Source organism: Pimephales promelas, chromosome 11 (genome assembly GCF_988280905.1).
Source record: "Pimephales promelas chromosome 11, fPimPro1.hap1.1, whole genome shotgun sequence".
NCBI classification, from domain to species: Eukaryota; Metazoa; Chordata; class Actinopteri; order Cypriniformes; family Leuciscidae; genus Pimephales; species Pimephales promelas.
The window spans coordinates 26,789,110-26,811,844 of NC_142779.1; the positions used below are offsets into that span (position 1 = coordinate 26,789,110).

The following is a 22,735-nucleotide window of genomic DNA, read 5'->3' on the forward strand; positions in this document are numbered from 1 at the left end:
CTACGGTAGAAACATGACTCACAATATGACCTTCATAGAAGGGGGTGCCCACGATTAAGTAGATACAGTATAAATGTCTCATTCTAAGGTAATAAAAACATTACGGTTAATTACACTAAAAATGCTGGGTTGTTTCAACCCAATTTTGAGTAAAATATGGACAAACCCAAACGTTGGGTTAAAAACTGTTATATAAAAAATTTTTTAACCCAATGGCTGGGTTTGTCCATATTTGACCCAAGTTGGGTTGAAACAGCCCTGCAGTTTTTAGAGTGTAAGTAAGTTCTTTATACACCACTGAAAACATAGTTATGGATGTCATATTGCATTTCTATTAAAGGGGTCATGAACTGGCTTTTTAAATTTTATTATATTGTTGTCTGAGGTCAACTTATGACGTTCGCTTGGTTTTTGCATTCAAAAACATCAAAATGAATAAGTAATAGGCTATTTTGTACCCTAGTTTTGAGCCTAGCTGAAAAACGCTGGATTTTTATGGGCGTCTCACACTAAAGACTTGGAAGTAAACGCCCACTGCTGTGAGTGGATAACAGTTTTGCATATTATAATGAGTTTCAACTTACCTCGTCGATGCACTTGTATTGTTTTGAAACGTCCAATGTTGTAAAATGGCAACCGGAATGATTCGACCCAAAGTCTGTGTGTTGCACAATTCCTGTCAGATCCAATATAGACGGCACAGCACCGTTCTTTACTCTTAATCGGTCTGCAAATCCAGTCTTGTTTACAGGACAATCCTCAGTGAAATGAAGCGAACAGACGACGATGTTTTACCTCATCCGCTGGATTGTCATTAAAAATAAAGTTTATCCATGCAGTCCTATTGGAATCAAGAGGAAGCTTATGCAAAGACTGTCGTCTTTCACAACCAGGCACTGCACAATATTCTGTGTTGCTCGGTAGATCGATCCGGTTTGTCATCACGAGGTAGGCATACAGTATATGTTATTTAGCTATGCGTGATTGCGTGTAATGCGAGAATCGGTGGGCGGGGCTAAACTGGCCGTGTTGAAGTAGGAGTTGATCTACTTCTGCGGGGGTGGTGTTTTATCCTCTTTGTCGTCATAGTTCCCCATTTTTAAAAACGAGTTGTTTGCAGAGGCTGGTGTCAATAAAAGCTTTTATTGGACTAACAAGGACATTTTCAGTTCTAAAACTTACAGGATAGTTTTATAATATGATGATCTCTTAGATGTCAAAAGCTCAAGGAAAATTTGATTTCTCAGTTCATCACCCCTTTAATAGGTACTAAAAAATGTTACACATTGCACCTTTAATGGATAAGTTGTACCTAACAGTGAAAAAAAAAAACATTGAGGAAAGAGTTTGGAAGGATGGAAACTATTTTTTAAAGCATCCCATGATGCATATAGTATGTCTTTTTGTGTTATTTTATAGGCATGATGACTTAAAAATGATAAAATATGAAAAACAGTCATAATGAAGGAGGTTTTTTAACTTTTTGACTAGTATTGTAAATAGAAGGATGGCGGTGTTATTTCTTCGCCATTTGAAAACCTTTAAATTTGTTCTTACCAACAGACACAGGAATGATCACATCATTGACCAAGACCTTAAGACCATTTCCCGATTCAGCACATCGCCACTCCACCTTACAAGAAATCAATTTACAATCTCTAAATTGTGGTACATTAATTTTATGCATGTATTTTACATCTTTCATGTTTCAAACTCACCTTTCCAGCACCCTGAAAGAAGGCGGCTAATCGTACCAGAGCAGGCACAGTTTTGGGCTGCCCGTTGACCACTAGAACAGCTGTTTGTCCCTGCAGGGTGAAGATGTTTGATCCCGTGCTCGTGGAGAGTCGAACTATGACGTACTCACCCAAGGCTTTGAAGGTATACTCACTTCCGTCAAAGGTGATAAAGTGAAGACTTCCGTATACCATGCCTGGATGAAAGCAGAGAGTGGAACAGACAAGCAACTTCCTTGTCAACTTCAAATCAGCTTCAGATTAATTATTTTTTATATTAAATAAATCAATCATTAGTCGTTGGGATTGTAAAAATTAACAAATGGGACAAAGAAAATTCAATGGATCGATTATGGAATTTATGATAATTAATGCTGCATAAAATGTAGGTTAAGCATGCTCATTTGCCCTTTTACATTTAGATTAACTTTGTTGTAATCTAACAAAAAGTTAACATTATAAGTTTTATAACACTTTTATGTAACACTTTAGAATACGGTTCCTTCGTTAATGAATAACTACACAAGAACTAATGAGTAACACAATATTAACAATCTAGTAACTATTATTAACTAACAAGAAACTCTGATTAACGAACCAATAAGTAATAGCGCACAGACGAAAGTGGTAGTTCACTATTAAGTAATCAATAACTACTATTTTTTTAATACTTCCCAGAGAACTACTGAAAAAGTTTATTAACAATCTAGTAACACTTTAAGTAAGTATTAACACTTTCATCCGTGAGCTATTACTTACTAATTCGTTAATAAGAATTTCTTTTAGTTAATAGTAGTTACTAGATTGTTAATAAACTTTTTCAGTAGTTATCTGGGAAGTATTAAAAAAATAGTCGAACTTTTAAATATAATCTTTTACAAATCTCAAAATTAATATAGAATTTAAAATAATTGATTTTAGCTTTTTCTTAGGGTTTGATTTTTTTTTACCTCCTAAACTACTTACTGTACATTGTTTAAGTCTGTCAAACTCAGATCTAGTTTCAGTGTTGTGCCTCTACAATTTGAAAATAATTTTAAAATGCCCTATAATAATTCAATATCAGGGCCTGTATTCATAAATAATCTTAATGCAAAGAGTGACAAAATTCTAAGAAAATTCTTAGAAATGTGGGCGTTTACTCTTAAAATGAAAGAAAAAGTAATTCAAAAAGTATCTTAACCCTTAAAAGAGGTCTTAAGGTCAAAGTTGTTAGGAGTTCGGGCGAGGACTTTTAAGAGGCTTGAGAGTGTCTTTAGCAGAGGGGAAAATGGCAGAAAGATGAAGAGGGAGACGAAATGTGTTGCAGACAATGGATGACAGTGAGTAAAACCAACATTCAAACCAACACTTAAACGTACAGTATGCAATTTTTGGCCACCAGGGGTCACTCATTTAAAATAATAACAAAAGACGTAATTTGATGACGTCGCGAAAGAGCGTGGGCTCACGGGAGTTGTTGTCGCTGTCAATGACAACCAGCTCAGCTCATGACATGACATCATCGTTTCACAAAATATACGGATACAGCATCTCTCTGTAGATTTAGCTTGTCAAGAAGCTTTAAATGCAACAATGTTTACCTGTGTTATGCTTCTCCTGTCCCAAACCCTTCTCGGATCATATTTTTCACCCGTACGTTTGAGCTTTACTGAGCTGGCTGTAGCAGCAGAACGTGCAGGCAAAGCGTAATCGTGGTCCATAACTATAATACAGACGAATATAAATATTTATATTACGCCCCTTCAATGAATGAACTATTTAGAACATTTTTTATATATAGGGCGCACCGGATTATAAAGCGCATAAGACACAGTCAAACATTTGACTGGGTTTGCGTTATGCATCCACTATGTGCTAAGGCTAAAGGGAATGTAGTGAGTGCGCGGCGCCGGAGGTGAGGCGTTTATTTAGTAAGCATGAGCGCGCTGGAGCGGGCACGTAACTTATTTACATTCGCAGCCTTACTCATATGAGTATTCAATGTGCGCGGCTCGCTGACAGCAACAGCTGACTGATTTGAATGAGACGACCCGGTTACTGTGAACGGGGAGCGCTTTATGAACATTCTGTGACAGCGCGAGCAGCACCGGGGACAGTGTGTCTGTTAAGAGTGAGCGCTCGTGAGCGGGCACGTGATTTACACACATGAAAATACGTACAACTTTTTTTTCTTCGTCATTTTCTTTGCTTTATTGGCGGTTAGAGAAGTTAGAGAAAATAGAGGAGTCAAAGGTTATTTGACGCCATAGACGGGCGACGAAACGGAAATAAAGAAAACGTCCCGTGTCTTCGAATTAAACTATACATTTCTCCGTATTTTAAAGTTGGTGGAAACTGTCGGGATAATGTAAGTACACATCTAATAGAAATATATAACATAGACACAGTTATTTTTGCTATTTTTAATAAAATACATATTGTGGCTTTAAATAGACATGCCAGCAATCAGTGCAATTGGAAAGAGTGGAACAGTTTTTATCAATTTAAGACAATCAAATACCATATATGAAATTAACAGCATGGTAAATAAGTCTAAAAATTATTTATATACACATATATAGTGTGTGCGTGTGTGTGTGTGAGAGAGAGAGAGAGAGAGAGAGAGAGAGGGAGGGAGAGAGAGAGAGAGAGAGAGAGAGAGAGAGAGAGAGAGAGAGAGAGAGAGGGAGGGAGGGAGAGAGAGAACAGTCAAATAGGAAAATTTACGCATTTAATTTCGAAGTGAAGGCTTATAATAGACCCTATACTTAAAATCAGTCCTTTTTTCCTTCTTGGACAACCAACCAATCACAGTCTTCAAAATATTGTGTCATACATAGCAACGGGGTCAATCCTACCACCTCACTAAGATGAAATATTTTGTCTTTTCCTTTCTAAGATTTGCCCTCAGAACAGTACCAAATCGCTATTAAGACTCCTTCGTAACGTTTTTAAACTAAATTAAGAGTTTTCTGAGAGGATTCTTAGAATCTTTATGGATATGGGCCCAGATTTCTTGATGCTTTACATAATTTTGTGAGGATCCCTAATAAAATCACATACACCGCTGGTAGTCATACATAAGGGAGCTAGCGAGGCCAAAAGCCCTTACCAATCCCTGGTGTTCCCCTGTTCCCAGGTATACTGCTGTCAATGCTGTCCCAGCTATACCCTTGGCACCGATCTAGTGGTCTCTTTGCCAAGTAAATATTACACATAGGGGATTGAACACAGCACCACTGGAAGGGTAATAGATCCTTGTCTAGAAACAAAGATAGCATCAAACAAATCAAATCAATAGAAAGAAATCAGGTAAGTCCCTAATTTGACATGTAAAACTTAACTTAAAATGCCTTTAAAAACTTCATAAAAGAAAAATATATCTGGAATGTCTTACCTATATGTTGTTGTGTCTTGTCCTCAGTAAAGAACCGTTCACTGTATCCAGCCAGCAGGGGGCCCTCTGGATCATACACACATCTCTTTCCTGCCTTTTGTTTATTAAAGAGGATGGACTGAAAGACACGGCTCCTGCTGCCACCCCACCTAAGAGCTCTCAGATCCCTCACATGTGCCATCTGTTCTGATGGTAGAGTCTCAGGGCCAAAGGCCAAATCCTCCTGTGCCTGAACACGGGTACAGGGACATGATGCCAGTCCAAATGCCCATTCTTTAGGATCTGGCTCGTTGAAGGCCCATATCTGGCATTGCCTCTGAGGATCTGAACGGATTTCATTAGATCCTGCCAGGTCATACACCAGCTGCCCCAGTTTGCCTGTGTTACCAATGACAGTCTGGGGACGATAGCGCCCTTCTGGGCCGAACAGGTTGTTCGGTTGCTTTGGAATCTCATTATGGAAGTTATTCTTGCCGTCAGTGTAGCCAATAAGAGCGTTATGATCGGTTCTCTGTCCTGGACCCCAGTTCATGTCACTGTAACGGAGCACAGCAAATGAACGTAGTCCATCTGTGGTCAGAATGCTCTGGAAGGTGTTGGTCTGCGAATGACATTAGGAAGTTTATTACTAAGATGAGCTTTTAAGAGCTGTTTACATACGTAGTGTAAATGCTCATGTGGTCGAATGTGTTCGAACTGCCGCAAAAGTCCGCCTACTCTCCCCCTACTGACTTATTGTATGCATAATGGTGAGTAGCATGGAAGCCAGATGGGATTTAGACTTTGTTGGACGAAGACCAAAATTTGAAAAACGTACCAAGCATAATGTTCTGTCACCATACCTGATTTCTAACATGCACCATATTTGGCTTGGTCTTGCAGCTGTCAGAACATAAATGAAAGCTGCTACTCTCTGTATGTTTTTACGTAGTCTCCGGACACGTTCATGTGTAAATTGTGCAAGCTTATTTTTGTCCATTAGATTGAAAGATCTGAAAAGCCCATACATTTACCTGCCCATAGACCCTCCCTCAAAAAAAAAAAAAAAAAAAAAATCTGGACAAAAATGGTGAAAGTGGACAAAAGAAACAGATTAAAGCACCAGGTGAGTGTCTGCCTCTTACTTGTGATCTGATCGACCAAAACGCATCTTAATACCAGGTGTAAACAGAGCCATAGTCATTGCAAAAACTCTTGATTTGGCTAACAATACAAACTAGAGCAGAGAGTGGGGGTTAGGGTGGAGACAGCAACACTACACCAAGCCCATCTTTGGTAGTAACCAAATGAGGAACTAGTGAGACTGAGAAAGGATGTGGCTTTCATTTTGTGTAAAATGAGACTATAACCATTTTCTCTATTGCCTGAAATAACTTTGCATTTTTATGTTCTGTACTATGCCTTTCTATTTCCCTTATTTGCCGATGCCATTTTAAATTCATATGTTGTTGGTTGCCAGAATGTTGCTAAGTGTGGTTTCCTGGGTGTTCTGGCTCCTGTGTGTTTTCTTTTTGGCCTAAGTGAAAAGTGTCTGCTTCCAAGTCTCTATGATATTCTACTGTCTAGATATGATTTAACTTTAAATTCGTGTTTAAGTTTATGGAATTTTTCACCAATTTTATTATCTTCCAGGCAAACATAATACAACCGATTGCTTAGAAAAATAATAATCACCTCGGACAAGTTGAGCTTTTGATAGGACACAGGCAAAACGTGATCCCATGTGATTTTCAATATCCAGGATGGAGTAAAGGTGGGGTTGCCCCTTTGAGTCTCAAATCTGCTAACATCTTGTGCTGTTCGGTTGAATACTACCTCAGCGTAGATGTCAGATATACTGAGCAGACTGTATTCCTGTTGGACAGAAAAGGAGAATGTTCAAGATTTCCTTCATGGTACCCTACTGAAAAATCCAGCATTGCTAGTCAACAGCATAAGCAGCATTGGGGAGTAACTAGTCACATGTAATGGAGTAACTAGTCACATGTAATGGAGTTACATAAATTAATAACAAAATTAAATGTAACTGTAATCTGTTACAGAGAAAAAAATGTCTAGTTAATTATGAAAATGTTAATGATTACAAAGGGGATAACATCTGAATATTTTCTGTAAAAAGCTAGCATTTGTTGAATAATATTAATTTGTTGCTTCATCTATTTTTGATGTGCACAATGCCTCCTGTCATTTAAAGGTTATGCTATTCTGATGCTTTTGGTTGGTTCTCTAGTTTGAATATGTAGCGCACCACAACAATCCACATTGCCGCTGAAAGCTTTAGTCTACAACAAGAGAGGTCCCACCCAGGCGAGTGATACAAATGCGTTCAATTGCTGGAAATTTTAAAATAATTGTATCCAGATATCTGTATTTAACCTCAGAACGATCTCAAAGTAAAGAGGTGCTCAAGTCTGATTTTGTGGATAATTGAAGAGATGAAGGAATTTGAAAGTCTTATAATAATCAGTGTGACTACTGTACGGCTAACCCTGCCTGATATAAATGTTTGAAAATGATTAACAGTTGAAAATATTGGTAAGGAATTTAGTTAAGTAATCAAATGTAATCAGTTACATTACCTTAATAAAGTAATTGTCAATAGTCACACTACTTATTACATTTATCTGTAATCTGTAACCTATTACATTTTCAAAGTAACCTTCCCAACACTGAGCATGCTGGTTGCTGGTCCCCAGCATTGGAAGCAAGCCACCAGCTAGACCAGCACTATACCAGCTTTTAGAAGTAAACCAGCCTGGACCAAAATGGATTTCATGTTGAGTGTATTTCTGCATGATTGATTTTTCAAGAGGGTAATTTCTGCAAAAAAATGTGGCTGTACTTCTACAAAATAGGGAAATGTTCACTTAAAGGGCACCTATTATGGAAAATTCACTTTTACATGGTGTTTGAACATAAATGTGTGTTGGCAGTGTGTGAGCAAAACCACCCTAGAATGATAAAAATCCACCCAGTGTTTTTTTTACAATCTCAATAAATCATATGCACTGCCTCAGAACGAGCTGTTCTGAGATTCAGCTCTTTGTGACGTAGAAAGGGAGACAGGGGTTTGATTGACAGTGTGGCTGTGGCCTAGACCCCGCCCTCGGTGATCTGTACACATCATCCTCCATTGTTTCAACGACGACAGCCGGTAATGTCTCTTGGAAACATAAGTGTTCTGTCGTGGACTCGTGGGTTAATCCTGTTGTTGTAGCTTAAAAGTTAATCCTCAACTGTGGATCGTCATCTACTGTTTGCGATCCACCGTCACATCCAGTAACAGTAAGTGTGTTTTATGATTTTTGAGCAAATAGTCTTTTCAGTCAATGTCAGCCAATTCAACAACAAATGCGTCTAAAGTTGTTGTCGTCGTAGGATGTCTGTGTAGGCTATATAATTTAAACCTTGTTTGTATAGTGTGTAACCACACGTTTATATATATATATTTAAAGATATTGTATTAAAACTGCATATATGTTGTTGTTCTGTATGTTAGCCATCTCCTCACATTTGCCACAGAAGCACCCGTATGACAAGTAAACACGACGCCACAGGTCCCCGTCCCTCGCATAAATGTAATTTTGCTTGTACTTGCAAACTTTATCACAGTATGTGTATATAATTTCAAAAAAATTGCGCCAGCATTAGTGTTTATGTGTGTCTGTGTGTGTGTTGCACATGCCCATCATTTCAAAGGGAACGCGATTACAACGCTAAAGTACATAAATGTATCAAATAACCATACCGAGACGTACTGGTCCATTCTCATTTATGTTTATTCTGCCGGAGACTCTTCGTACTATTTATATATTCCGATTCAAACGTACGCTGAATGACATTCAAAACAGCGCGTCTCTGACTCTCTTAGCCCTTCTGCTTAGACCGACTGCCAAAGGTATCAAGTTACGCCCTCATCCAAAGGCAGGGCGGGGATATGCAGCTCATTTGCATTTAAAGCCGTATACCTCCGAAACAGATCATTTTTAAGCAGGCCCCAAAATGACATTTTCAAATGGTTATAATAAATTAACTGTGGGGTATTTTGAGCTGAAACTTCACAAATACATTCTAGGGACACCAGAGACCAATATTACATCTTGTAAAAAGGGGCATAATAGGTGCCCTTTAAGTAAAACTTTTTTTTAATGGTAATCTCAATTTAACGTGCATATGAATCAATATGCACACCATTTGCACAGTGAGTCTCCTGAAAAGTGTAAACACAGTGGTTCTTTTCACCTTTTAACCTGTGTTTAGGGTGACTGTACTACCACTGGCAGACAGGTGAAATGTTTATGAAACCTGTTAGAAAAAGTAATTATTTTACTGGAGAATCACCTTTAAAACCAGGCCATTCAACTGAATTTCAATATATAGTACATTTTTTATTAAAAAATCATTAAAAAAAGAAACCTCACAGTAGAAGCAAGACCACTACATTTTGCATTATTAATTGCAATGCTAACCTGGTATAGCAGTCTTCCATCTCCGAGGGTAAGGTCAGCATCATCCCAAAACACTGCCAACATGGGAAGACCCTCATTACCACGGAAACCCCCTGGGATTGGAGCAGGGATCAACGGTTTCTCATTCTCACTGACCGATTGGAACTGCACCAAGCCGTTATCTGAAAACTGGAGTTCATAGGCCTATATCAAGATTCTATTAACTTTTAAAATGTGAACAGAGGTAAGGCTAACTGTAAGTAGCCAAAATGTTTCCTGAGATATTAATGGTTTATTAGTTTTGACATTACAGATTAGCCTGCTCACCATTAAATTGCTTTTAAAATGTGAACAGTTAAATGTGCATGCTTACAAACAGCCGCTCATATAGTCTGCCCATGAATGGAAAGCCTGCAGGAGGAGTTATGTATGGCGAATTTCCATCTGCCACTGTAATTGGTAACGCAGCATCACCCACTTCCTCTCCAAATGGATACAGGTAACTTTCTGTAAAATATACAAAATGCACCCGAAGGGGACAAGGTTTGGCTGTTTAGCATGAGCAGCTAGCCACTACTGGTTAGTTTGAATAAGAATGTGCAGTTCTATGTTGGGAAAATTTGTTTGATGTGAGGTGGATGGTCATGTGATACCAAAATGGCAGTCACCATAAGAGAGTAACTCCCAACATAAAGGAGCAGCATTAATAGGGTGTCCTGATATGAAAAGTCTTCATGTAAAGTGAGTGTGAATTTAGTGCATCAACAGTATTATTTTCAGTATTTCTCTAATTACTAAATTAATCCTGTGATTTCTGAATACTATATATTAAAAACACAAAGAGAGAGAATAAGAAATAAAGTATAGGTGTAAAAAATATAGATGTATAATTTTACATAGATTATTTTCCATGACTGTAATAAAGTAGCCCACCCATTTGTGGCAGCTCTGGGCAGTCATCTCTGGTAGAGCAGACACAGCTGTAAGATCCAACTAAATTGGTGCATGTTCTGTTGCTATAACATACGTCAGGTGAAAGACATTCATTCCGGTCGATGCATCCACCCAGTCCTTGCCCATTTCTGACTGAGGCATCCCATCCATTGCCACACTTGCACTGAAACCCACCTACAGAGTTGTAGCATGTAGCAGCAGGATGGCATCCACCCCTACTAGACTGACATTCATCTAGATCCACACAAAAAGACCCTAATGCAATAAGACCTGGTGCACATACACATACATAAGACCCAGGGGTATTGATGCATTGGCTTGACTTGTGGCAACGTAAGGACGATGTGGAACACTCATCAATGTCTTTACAGTATGTCCCATTCCCAGCGTAACCTAAGCGACACTGGCATGTGAAAGACCCAACTGTATTCCAGCATCTTGCCAAGGGGTGGCAGATAGAGTTATTTGCACATTCATTGTTGTCTATGCAGGTACCATTTTCCTCATGATGTCCCAGTGGACAGGAGCACTGGTATGTTCCAGGTTTATTGATGCACACCTGATCGGGGCGACAAGTTCTGTTTAGACATTCATTGATATCTGTACACTTTGGGCCTTGGGCCTCAAAACCAGATCTGCATGGACACTGGAAAGACCCTAGTGAATTTACACATGCAGCGTTGGCAGTGCAGGGACTTTCATCTGCCATACATTCATCAATGTCTTGACACTCTGTTCTGTTTAGCAGGAAACCCAATTTGCAGTTACATTTGTAAGACCCAGGGATGTTGACACATGTAGAGTGAGGTTGACATATGGATTCATTCTTTGATCCTGAACACTCATCTATGTCAAGACACCTAGTGTCATTGCTCCAGAATCCCATATCACAAACACAGTGGAATGAGCCAATTGTGTTAATACAAGTCCCATAAGCGCAGAGTGGCCCAAACTCTGGGTGTGAGCACTCATCTATGTCCTCACATTGGGTACTACCATTAGAGGAGAATCCATCATCACAAAGGCACAGAAACGAACCTTCAGTATTGACACAGATACTGTTGTCCGAACATGCAGAATTGTTCAGGCATTCATTGACATCCTCACAGACTGTCTGATTACCTGTGTACCCATCCCAGCATTCACAAAAATACCATCCCACTGTGTTTTGGCAGTTGGAAGCATTTGGGCACTGGGCTTTCCCTGTGGCACATTCATCAACATCTAAACAGAGAGAGTTGTTAAGGTAGAGGAAGCCATCGTTACATGAACAATTATACCCTCCCTCTTTATTGTAGCATGTGCTGTTGTCTGGGCAAATAAAGTTTCCTACACTGCACTCATTTATGTCTTCACAGTGTGTCCCATTGTTCTGGTAACCTTCCCAGCAGTCACAATAAAAGGACCCTTCTGTGTTGAAACAGTTGGACAACTTTGGGCAAGCTCCTGTTTGTGAACATTCATCTATATCCTGGCAATCTCTACCATTTCCAAGGAATCCTTTAACGCAGGAGCAATAGTTTGACCCACGGATGTGTTTGCACTCAGCATGGGTGTTGCACGCATTCGTTACATTCTTACAGTCATTTTCATTCACGCAGGTACCCAGATCATAGACCACACCAATGGTGCATGTGCAGGTATATGTTCCAGGAAAGTTTTGGCAGGTCATGTTGTTCCTGCAGATTGAAGGTAGCAAGCACTCATCCATATCCTCACAAGTAAACCCATCTCCCTGATATCCATCCATGCACTTGCAAATGTAGGAGCCCTCTGTGTTGTTGCACATGGCGAGAAGGCTGCAGTTATGAGGCAAAGTTGTGTTTTCATTGCACTCGTTCACATCTTGGCAATCAAACCCAGACCCGGTCATGCCAAAGGGACAGGTACACTTGTAGGAACCAGGGGAGTTAGTGCATCTGGCAGCTGGATGACATCCTCCATGTTGGGATTGGCACTCATTAATGTCTATAAGTCATCCAAAATGGGACAGGGTCAGGAAAAAAAAATCCCTAAAAGACTGAGAAGAGAGTCCTCAAGCAAGCAAAGAAATGCACAAATTAATTTTGAAAAGGGAAGAAAGACTTACCAGAGCAGTTTTTTCCATCCCCTGTGAAGCCATTGCGACAGAAGCACAGGTGACTCCCAATGATGTTGACACACTGTGCAAACTTGCTGCAGCTATTGGCTCCAGATTCACATTCATCCACATCTATAAGGTAGGAACAAGAAAAAGAGAAGATTGAAATATTACATTTAGGCATCTGGTAGACACTTTAATCCAAAATGATTTAATGTGCATTCAAGCTAAATATTGTATTAGTTTTTTTCCTGGAAAACTGAATCCATGACCTTGGCTTGTGAAAATATTAATTATTTAAAAAAATGACATGTGAATTGCACATACCTATGCATTCTGTTCCATTAAGAGTGTAACCCACTTTGCACACACAGTCAAAGGATCCTGGTTTATTGACACACTGTGTCTCTTTCTTTGGGCACACATTTTCTTTACATTCATCGATGTCTGAGCAAATGAGTCCATCCCCTTTGAATCCCACATCACACACACACTGATACCCTGAAGGTGAAGGATGACAAAGTCCATTTGTATGGCAGGCAGGATCGCATTCACGACTAGGGAGGACACAACTGTTGTTGTATGCTACTGTGCCATTCAGACAAGAACAGACATATGCTCCAGGGGAATTCACACATACAGAGATATCTGGGCAAGTGTAATTGGAAAGGACACATTCATTTACGTCTGTACAGGTGAAACCATCTCCCGTAAAGCCCTGGTGACATGTACACAAAAATTCTCCAGGATAATTGTAGCAGTTGGCATGTAGATGGCACATATCCTCGATTGCACATTCATTTATATCCTCACATGTGACTCCATTTCCTGAGAAGCCATGTCTGCAGGTACATGAAAAGGAGCCTGCTAAATTCAAGCATGTGGCATTCTGGTGACAAGATTTCAGATTTTCACATTCATCAATATCAGAGCAGTCTAAATCATCACTGATCTGACTGAAGCCTGCTTTACACTGGCATGCATATGACCCTTCCATGTTTGAGCACTGTTCATTGGTGCCGCAAACCTTTTCAGGTAGCTGACATTCATCTATATCCTGGCAGGTGGTACGATTGACTACTTGAAAGCCTGAGGGGCAAGTGCAAGAAAAAGACCCCTGACTGTTGACACATGTTGCTCTGTTTCTGCAGCCACCGTTATCAACAAGGCACTCGTTCACATCTATGCATTGCAACACACCATCCCCTGTATATCCCACCATACAGCTGCAGTTGAATTTTCCCGGTACATTAATACAGAGTGCATTAACATGGCACTGCATTTCTATGGCACACTCATCCACATCATTGCATACTAATCCATCACCTTCGAAACCAGCTAGACATGAGCAGATGAATGAACCAGGTAAGTTTTCACAAGAGGCGTAAGGACTGCAATGCTTTATGGCACATTCATCTACATCCAGACACTGGTTTCGACTAAAGTTGTAGCCTTGACCACAGTCACAGAAAAATGAACCTGCTGTGTTGACACATGCAGCATTGTCTGGGCAAATGTTACTGGTGATACATTCATTAATGTCAGTACACTTTGTACCCGTGCCCACGAAGCCAAAGCGGCAGGAACATTCGTAGCTTCCTAGCAAATTGGTACATATTGCGTTGGGGTCACAGTTGTTCTTTCTATCACACTCATTAATGTCCACGCATGCCAAGCCATTTCCTGCAAATCCTTCAGGACAGGTACAACGAAAAGATCCCGGCAAGTTTGTACAATCAGCAAATGAGCTGCAGATGTTGATTTCACATTCATTGATGTCCTCACATGTCTGTCCATTGCTTTGGTAGCCACTGTTGCAAAGGCAGATGTAGGTTCCTGGGAGGTTCCTGCAACCTCTGTAACCATAGAAAGCAGAGCATACACCAGGAGTCTCTGAACACTCATCAATATCTAGGCAGAGATAATTTCCATTGCCTTTGTAGCCAGTATTGCATGTGCACACGTAGGATCCAGGGTTGTTTGTACAAGTGGCGTTCCAGTGGCAGATTCCTGGTCTTTCGCACTCATTAACATCAGTGCACAGAAATCCATTTCCACTAAAACCAGACCTACAACTGCAGTCCCTTCCTCCATCTCTGTTGGTGCAAAGCGCATTGACATGGCAGCCACCATTATTCGTTTGACACTCATTAATATCTTGGCATTGGAAACCATCACCAAAATAACCATTTTGACATGAACAGGTGTAACTGCCCAGAGTGTTACTGCAGATTGCTTTTCCATGGCAGCTGTGTAGACCAGTAGTACATTCATCAATGTCCAGACACTGCACTCCATTCCCCCGGTACCCAATTTGGCACATGCAAACAAACCTCTCATCACGTGTTTTGAAGCAATCTGCACTGGTGTGGCATATAGTGCCTGCAGCTGCACAGTCACTGAGATCTGCAGCTGTGTAGACAGAATTGATAAGAGATTGGTTAGTCTGGAAATAAGTGACTCTATTTTGTGCTGTGAGTTGATCAATCATAGACTCTGATCTAGACTGTTACTCACCTGCACTTGTGTACCTGAACACAGTACACAGGCACAGAATGTCCAGCAGCAGATTCCTGCAAAAGAAGGTCAACAAATATTAAGATACAGTGAACACAGATGCATTTCCCAGCAAAGGAGTTTTAGCAGCCCCAGTGACTCAACTCACTGCTAAGTTAATAATTCATGAGCATTTGTGACCGTGCAGTGTCCATTATGTGTCTTTGTTTCACTTGCTTTTCATCCAAAGATGTTCCTCAGATGACACAAATCTACATATGGTGAATTTCAATTGTGTCCATGATAATTGATTAATCTAGTACCTCAGCTCCGTGCAAAAGATACACACAAAATGAAACTCAAAAACCATAAATTATTTTGTCAAATATATATATATATATATATATATATATATACATTTATCCCTGACTATGACTCACAGCGTCCTGGTGAAAGTAATTAGGTGAATTCCTACTGGTTACATATGTGTGTATATCTTTACATATATAGAGTTACATCTATCAAGTTAAACAAGTGTACCCATAACAAAAACAGAGGTAATGTGGTTACTTTGTCCTAAGCCTCATTTCATGAGAACAAAAATGGATGGATATGCTCAAAGGACCTAATTATTCCAAATCAAAAGAACTTTATTAGACTCAAAGAAACGTAAGTCATCCTACTGTTTCAGAAGCAGTAATTTATTTCCAATATTTTGTCATCTCGAATAACCGATCAACATCTCTGCTTTGTCTTTAAGTAAATTTCAGATTATAGTATTTCGGATTATAGCATAGTTCCCTAAAATTGAGTTAATTTATTGCCTTGATTATGTTTGGAGAGTTCTATATGAAATAATTACTGTATCATTGAGAAAATATAGTGTGAGATAAAGAATTTGGAATTGCTTAAGTTTGGTAACTGAAGTCAACATGAATGGTGCCCTGAATGAGAAAAATGATGATGATAATCCTCGATATCTGACTATATTACATGCTGAATATTTACTTCCCTGCGTGTCAGATTCAGCCATTGTCTGGTTGATGGTATCTCTAGAAATCTATGTTGTGTGTCAGAATCAAATTACGTCAAGACGTGTCTCTAACATACAAAGAATTTACTGGAAAGAACATCCTTCTCGACATCACATTAATGCTGAACACCACAGCCCAAAAGGCGCATTCACAGCTACAGATTGGAATGTTTCAAGTAAAATTAACCATTAAAACAGTTTTGAAACCATTTGTTATATAATAGAATATAAAAAGCATTTTTTTTAAATCTTCCTAGACTATCCGTATCAATATATCAAATAGAATTTTATCAGAATTCAGAACATTCATATTGAGAAAAAGTTTGTGTATCAGAATGTAAATCTAGAACTCATAACAGTATCATTAGGTTAAATTGCTCAATTCCATATTTGTCTGGAAATAAATCATGAGTGATAACTTCACTGAAATACATATTTAGCACTAAGCACTTCGTACTTGTACAGAAACAAGCCAACAATTTCCACTGTTACTGTAAAGGAAAAAAATGAGAAATTTAAACCTGAAAAATAAAATGAAAAATTTAAATCAGTACTTACAGCATATCTGACAGATGGCTGGTTGTCCTACAAGGCTGACATTGGGATACAGAGCAAGTGGGTCCCTTTCAGACTTAGGAAGGTGTGTGAAATCCCTTCTGTATGGACTCTTCTGCCCAAGTTACAACACTTTTTTCATCCTGGTACAAAGCATATTGACCCATCTCAGCACCAGAGACATCCTATACCAGCATAATAGGGAACACCCATATATTACTGTGATTATGTTTCTCTCTTCTAGTAAGTGTACTACTCCCATTGGGCTTCAACTTGCCTCCGGGTGTAAAGTAAAGGACGAGACAATAAAGAACATACAATAGTTAGTGTTTTGTGTTGAGGGTACCTTTACCTCATGCACAAATAATAGATTATTATTACCAGGGTTGGACTGGGACTAAAATTCAGCCCTGAATTCATTTAGCTTCATGGCCCATCACAACCCCTAGTATGAGGATCGCACAAATACTCTATAATACAAGTTAAATATATAAAAAAGTTAAATATATAAGTTGGTGCAATGGTACAATCATATAATGTACGTATATTTCTATAGCCCTATGTTAAGTGCTTTCTTCTAATTTAGCTGAAACATAATTAGGTTAGTTTTACTTTAGTTCCATTTCTCATTGCCTTAGAGCAACTTAAAAAAATGTTTTGATGCTATTTTTGTTTTTAAGTGGCCAGCCAGGTCCATCATTTATGGTCATACAATGTATCAAAATAAAGTACAGAGCCTTCGCTTTAAATAAAAATAATAATTCTAGATTCATGCATTCTTTTTTAATCAACACTTTTAATGTAGGTAAGTTTCATAAAAAAGCAACATTTTAAACAAAAATCTCAGAAAAATCTTCTTTTTTTTTTTTTTTTTTGTCAAAGACTACATGCGAAACGGATTCAGAACCATGATCAAAAGTTGAGTAGATTGAGCCCATCAACACCCCCAAAGCTGGAACAGTTCTTTACATCTTTGTGAGTTCAATATTTAATTTGGTAAAGTGAGGCAGCTTTGAAACATTTTGATTTATATACCATTTAATGTTTGATGATCACTTTAGCTTACATGTGCATAAGCACTGCTTCTATCGCTTGTTTCTACTTCTTCTTTGCATTTTTGGGATCTGGAGATTCTGTACTCTTTCAGAAGATGCATAATAGCACCATCTACTGTATAACAATGAACATGGATCTGTCAATGGCAGGTAAGGTTTGTGTCAGTAATGGCGTCCAATTCTGTCAAAAGAAAGAGTTAAATTCACTATGAAATAAAAATTTTTCAATCTTATTTTTTAATTGAATGTTGCTAGCCTGGATGCCAGCCCGAACTCCGCCCACAATATTTTTTGGTCGGGAAGTTCGGTCTGGACTCGATCCATTGAGGAGTAATTATGATCAGGCAAAAAATGAATGGGCCAATCAAATTGCCAGGGCGGGCTTTATACGATGATGGACAGATGATCTGCAGGGACGTAATCATCACGTTATCAAAGAGAGCTTAACTGTCTTCCCTCAGAGATGACTGCAGCTGGAGAATTGAGATGTATAGATTCTGCTGTCGCGTCTGTTGTGAAATAAATCGACAGCGCATTCATTTTAATAGACAAACAGAGAACTGCAATCAAGGCATTTGTCGATCGGAAAGATATTTTTGGCGTCCTTCCTACATGATTCGGGAAAAGTGTAACTTATCAGCTGGCTCTGACGGTCGTTAAGAAGATGGGACGTAATGAAAAGCCTGTGGTCGTTGTGGTTTCTCCTTTGGTGGCACTCATGGAGAAGTAAGTAAAAGAAGTAACACTCGTTATTTGACTTCTAAAATAAATAAAGTTAGGCTACGTTCTGTATTTGAAAACTGCGCTATGCAAAGGAGTTGACTTATGCGTTGCTCTGATTGGTTGTAGGTCTACCGACTATCCAATTGAGTGCAGAGGGTTTGTTTTTTCCCTGCTTCTGTTATGACACGCCTCATAATCAAAGCCCAATGGAGGAGTTTCAGACTCATATTCTCTCTTGAATATGAGTATGACGAAGTCAGGCTAGAATGTTGCAGTATTTATTATAAATATTTACGTGCCCTCATAATCTTTAACCAAAATCATCATCAACCCCAGAAAGACATCTCTGTGATGACATGTACATCATCACAATGGTTGATTGTTTAGATGAGTGGCCAGATGAGTTTTAAACCCTCATCTCCAGCAACCTGTCACTGACATGTAGCTAAAGCTTATCCTTTGTGTTTTTCGAGTACAGACGTCAACTTTTTTTATAATGAAAAACGTCACGGTTACGTATGTAACTCTCGTTCCCTGAGTAGGCAACGGAGACGTTACGTCGGATGACGGAGGGGGTTTCGCGTAGAAAGCCAATCCTCTTCGAGTATTAAAAACGAGCCAATGGCAAGAAAATACCATGGGTCTGCGGAATTTGCATAGCGTATCTCCGCCCCACCTCGTGAGTATAAAAGGAGGAAGCGGATGCAACCACAGTATGTCTTCGCTGAGGAGACGAGACTGAACTCAGGCATCTACCCAGCGGTACAGCGGAAGTGGCAGGGAGACGTAACGTCTCCATGCCCTAGTCAGGGAACGTGGGTTACATACGTAACCGAGACGTTCCCTTTCGTAGTCACTCCGAGTTACGTCGGATGACGGAGAATGGGGGTCCCCTGTGTAATCACGCCACCTTCACAGCTGTCTTCCAGTGCCCTGCGAAAGTCAAGTGGGAAATACACACTAGCAGGAACCATGCACACGGAGGCACCTAGCCGACGTCCAGGCAACAGACACTGGCGCCAGCATCAACAGTGCTGGAGGAACTCAGGGCTTCAATAGAAGGCTCAGCTGAGGAATAATCACATTTATCGAGTCCGTGGAGTGGAATGGCGAGCAAGCGAAGACACCTGAGCGGGTCCAGTACTGGCCGGGTGAGGGAGTACAAGAGGGGACACAGGCTCCACTCTGAGATTATAGAATCTGGCGAATGTGTTGGGTGCCGCCCAGCCTGCAGCTCTACAGATGTCTGCTAGCGAGGCATCATGCGCTAGAGCCCAACAGGAAGCCACACTCCGGGTGGAGTGGGCTGTCACACCAAGGGGGCACGGTCGACCTTGCTGCTGGTAAGCCAAAGCGATGATATCCACTATCCAGTGAGACAACCTTTGCTTTGAGAGAGCCCTTCCCTTCTAGCTCCCACCATAACAGACAAAGAGCTGGTCTGAGGTCCTGAAACACCGCATTCTGTCTACGTAAGCACGGAGTGGACAGAGCAGTGCCAAGGCTGGGTCTGCCTCCTCCAGGGGCAACGCTTGCAGGTTCACCACCTCATCCCGGAAGGGAGTGGTAGGAACCTTGGGCACATATCCAGGCCGGGGTATCAGGATAACGTAGGCTAGGCCCGCCCGAATTCCAGGCACGCTTCGTGCAGGTCCCCTACCCTCTTGATGGAGGCCAGTGCAACCAGGAGTCTTAATTGACAGGAACTTAATCTCAACTGATTGCAGAGGCTCAAATGGGGGCCTCTGCAGGGCACTTAAAACCACTGAGAGGTCCCAAGAGGGTACGAGAGGAGGACAAGGAGGATTCAGTCTCCTCGCTCCTCTTAGGAACCTGACAATCAGGTCGTGCCTTCCCAGGGACTTAACTTCAACTGCTTCGTGAAATGCGGCAATAGCAGCCACATACACCTTCAGGGTGGAGGGAGACAGCCTTCGCTCCAACCCTTCTTGCAGGAAGGAAAGTACGACACTGATCGAGCATCTCCGGGGGTCTTCTCGGCGAGAAGAGCACCAGTTGACAAAGAGGTTGCACTTTACCACGTAGACGTGTCTCGTGGACGACGCTTTAGCGGAAGTGATGGTAGCCGCCACCGCAGGTGGCAGGGTACTCAAACCTGCCTCCTCCCATCCAAGAGCCACACGTGGAATCTCCAAAGATCGGGACGAGGGTGCCACAGGGTGCCCTGTCTCTGAGAAAGGAGGTCCTTCCTAGGAGGTGATGTCGCGAGGAGTATCAGTTCGGAGAACCAGGTCTTGGTGGGCCAATATGGGGCGACCAAAATGAAATGTTTCTCGTCCTCCTTGATCTTGCACAGGGTCCGTGCAAGAAGGCTCACTGGGGGAAACGCATACTTGCGTAGGCCCCGTGGCCAGCTGTGCGCCAAGGCACCTGTGCCGAGCGTACCCTCGGTCAGAGAGTAATACAGGGCGCAATGGGATGAGTCGTGGGAGCCAAACAGATCTATCTGTGCATCCCTGAGCTGGTATCATATCAGCTGGACCGACTGGTGATGGAGTCGCTATTCGCCAGAGACTGGACGGATCCGTGACAGCTCGTCCGCTTCCAGTTTCCGCACTCCTGGAATGCAAACAGCATGAAGGGACCTCAGGTGCTTCTGACTCCATAAGAGGAGGTGGCATGCGAGTTGCGACACGCAATGCCTTCCTGCGACCTCCTCCAACGACACAGCCCGGATGGAGGCTGCTGCTTGGGCCGTGCGGGAGGGAGGGGAGTCGCGGGAGGGCGCCCTCGGCGGCGAGCAGGCTGAGGCGTCTGTACCGACGGCTGGGTGGAGGCAGCAGCTGGCCGTCAGGGCAGAATATGTTTGATCGCCTCAGTCTGCTTCTGAGCACTTGAATACTGCTGGGCAAAGTCTTCAACCGCACGCAGACAAATCCGCTCGGCGTCCTGCATATCGGCCAGGTTGAGCCATAGGTGACGCTCCTGGACCACATTAGTGGCCATCACCTGACCAAGGGAGCGTGTGGCCACCTTCGTCGCCCAGAGAGCGAGGTCAGTGGCAGTCCCCCCCTCGTGCATATCTCTGAGCAGCTTTGCTTGAAAAACCTGCAAGGTGCTCATTGCATGCAGGGCGGTAGCTGCCTGTTCTGCAGCTCTTTAAGATCTCGCCACCATAGATGACGAAAACCTACAGGCCTTGGACGGATGCTTAGGAATACCCTGAGAGGACGCGCTCTGAGGACTCAGTTGCATCGCAACAGATATATATATATATATATATATATATATATATATATATATATTTCATTTAGAATACATATTTCATTTATGTATTTTAGTCTGTCAAAAGATTTTAAGAGCCGAAAGAGTGAAGAGTGTGCATGTGTGTACTTGATCTAGTATGCAAGAAGGAGCCTATGACTCAATCTGAAAATAAAGCAAAAAAAAAAAAACTGAGAAAAATGTGAATTGGTCCTCAGATGCCATGACCGTAATTTGTAATGCAGAAAAATCTGGCATAAAAATTTATCTCAAAAGGATTAATTAAAAGAAGCCATCATGACATCAACCAAAATGGTTGGATGACAAATTTGCGATGATACTGTTAGGGGGAAAAGTCTAGACTAGTTAGTTGACTAGTTAGAACATACTATGAACATACTCCATCATACTATGGAGGTTTACCCTGTTTAGTTTCTTTTTCTATGAAGCCACTCCTTTCAAAAAGTACAATGTGCTCTCTTTGGTCGGTTCGATGAATGTGTTGTGATGAATGTCATGAAATGTCATGCCATGACTATGAGTTTGCACATGAAAACATTACACTACATAACATCACACTTATGTAATATGCAGGTGTCAAAGGAAGAACCTTGCACCAGAGATAACACCTATAACTGTGCTGTCTGTGAGATACCCAAGAAGGTTAATTAGAAGCACATTCAATTCTTTTCAAATCTTTTCTCAGACAGTCGAGCTAGCAGCTCTGATACGTGCCTGTCAGCTGCACAAGAATCAGAAAGTTAATATTTATATTGACGCATTGTATGCCTCCAGAGTTTTACAGGAATTAGGCAAGGCAAGGCAAGGCAATTTTATTTATATAGCACATTTCATACACAATGGCAATTCAAAGTGCTTTACATAGAAGAAATTAAAATAATCAAAAGAAATCTGAATAATTAAAACAGTTTAGAATAAAAAATAAGAAATAATGAAAAATAAAAATTATGATAAAAATAAAATACAGTAAATTAAAACCATTTAGAATAAAATGAAGTACAGTAACAGTCGGACGAACAGTGGCACAGTG

General features: G+C 40.8%; 1 protein-coding gene across 1 annotated transcript in view; it reads right to left on the reverse strand.

Annotated features, from left to right (window-relative positions):
• Positions 1–21,416, reverse strand: part of LOC120464043 (uncharacterized) — a 36,428-nt gene extending 15,012 nt beyond the window's left edge. Inside the window, exons 1-12 of the mRNA XM_089117416.1 lie at positions 21,082–21,416; positions 15,115–15,170; positions 12,925–15,009; positions 12,607–12,729; positions 10,497–12,485; positions 9,937–10,070; positions 9,585–9,752; positions 6,790–6,969; positions 5,116–5,716; positions 4,831–4,980; positions 1,719–1,933; positions 1,558–1,633 (exon numbers count right to left, since the gene is read on the reverse strand). Of these exons, the coding sequence (XP_088973542.1) occupies positions 1,558–1,633; positions 1,719–1,933; positions 4,831–4,980; positions 5,116–5,716; positions 6,790–6,969; positions 9,585–9,752; positions 9,937–10,070; positions 10,497–12,485; positions 12,607–12,729; positions 12,925–15,009; positions 15,115–15,170; positions 21,082–21,416 (6,112 nt within the window). The remainder of the gene's footprint in view (positions 1–1,557; positions 1,634–1,718; positions 1,934–4,830; positions 4,981–5,115; positions 5,717–6,789; positions 6,970–9,584; positions 9,753–9,936; positions 10,071–10,496; positions 12,486–12,606; positions 12,730–12,924; positions 15,010–15,114; positions 15,171–21,081) is intronic.
• Positions 21,417–22,735: the final 1,319 nt, after the last annotated feature.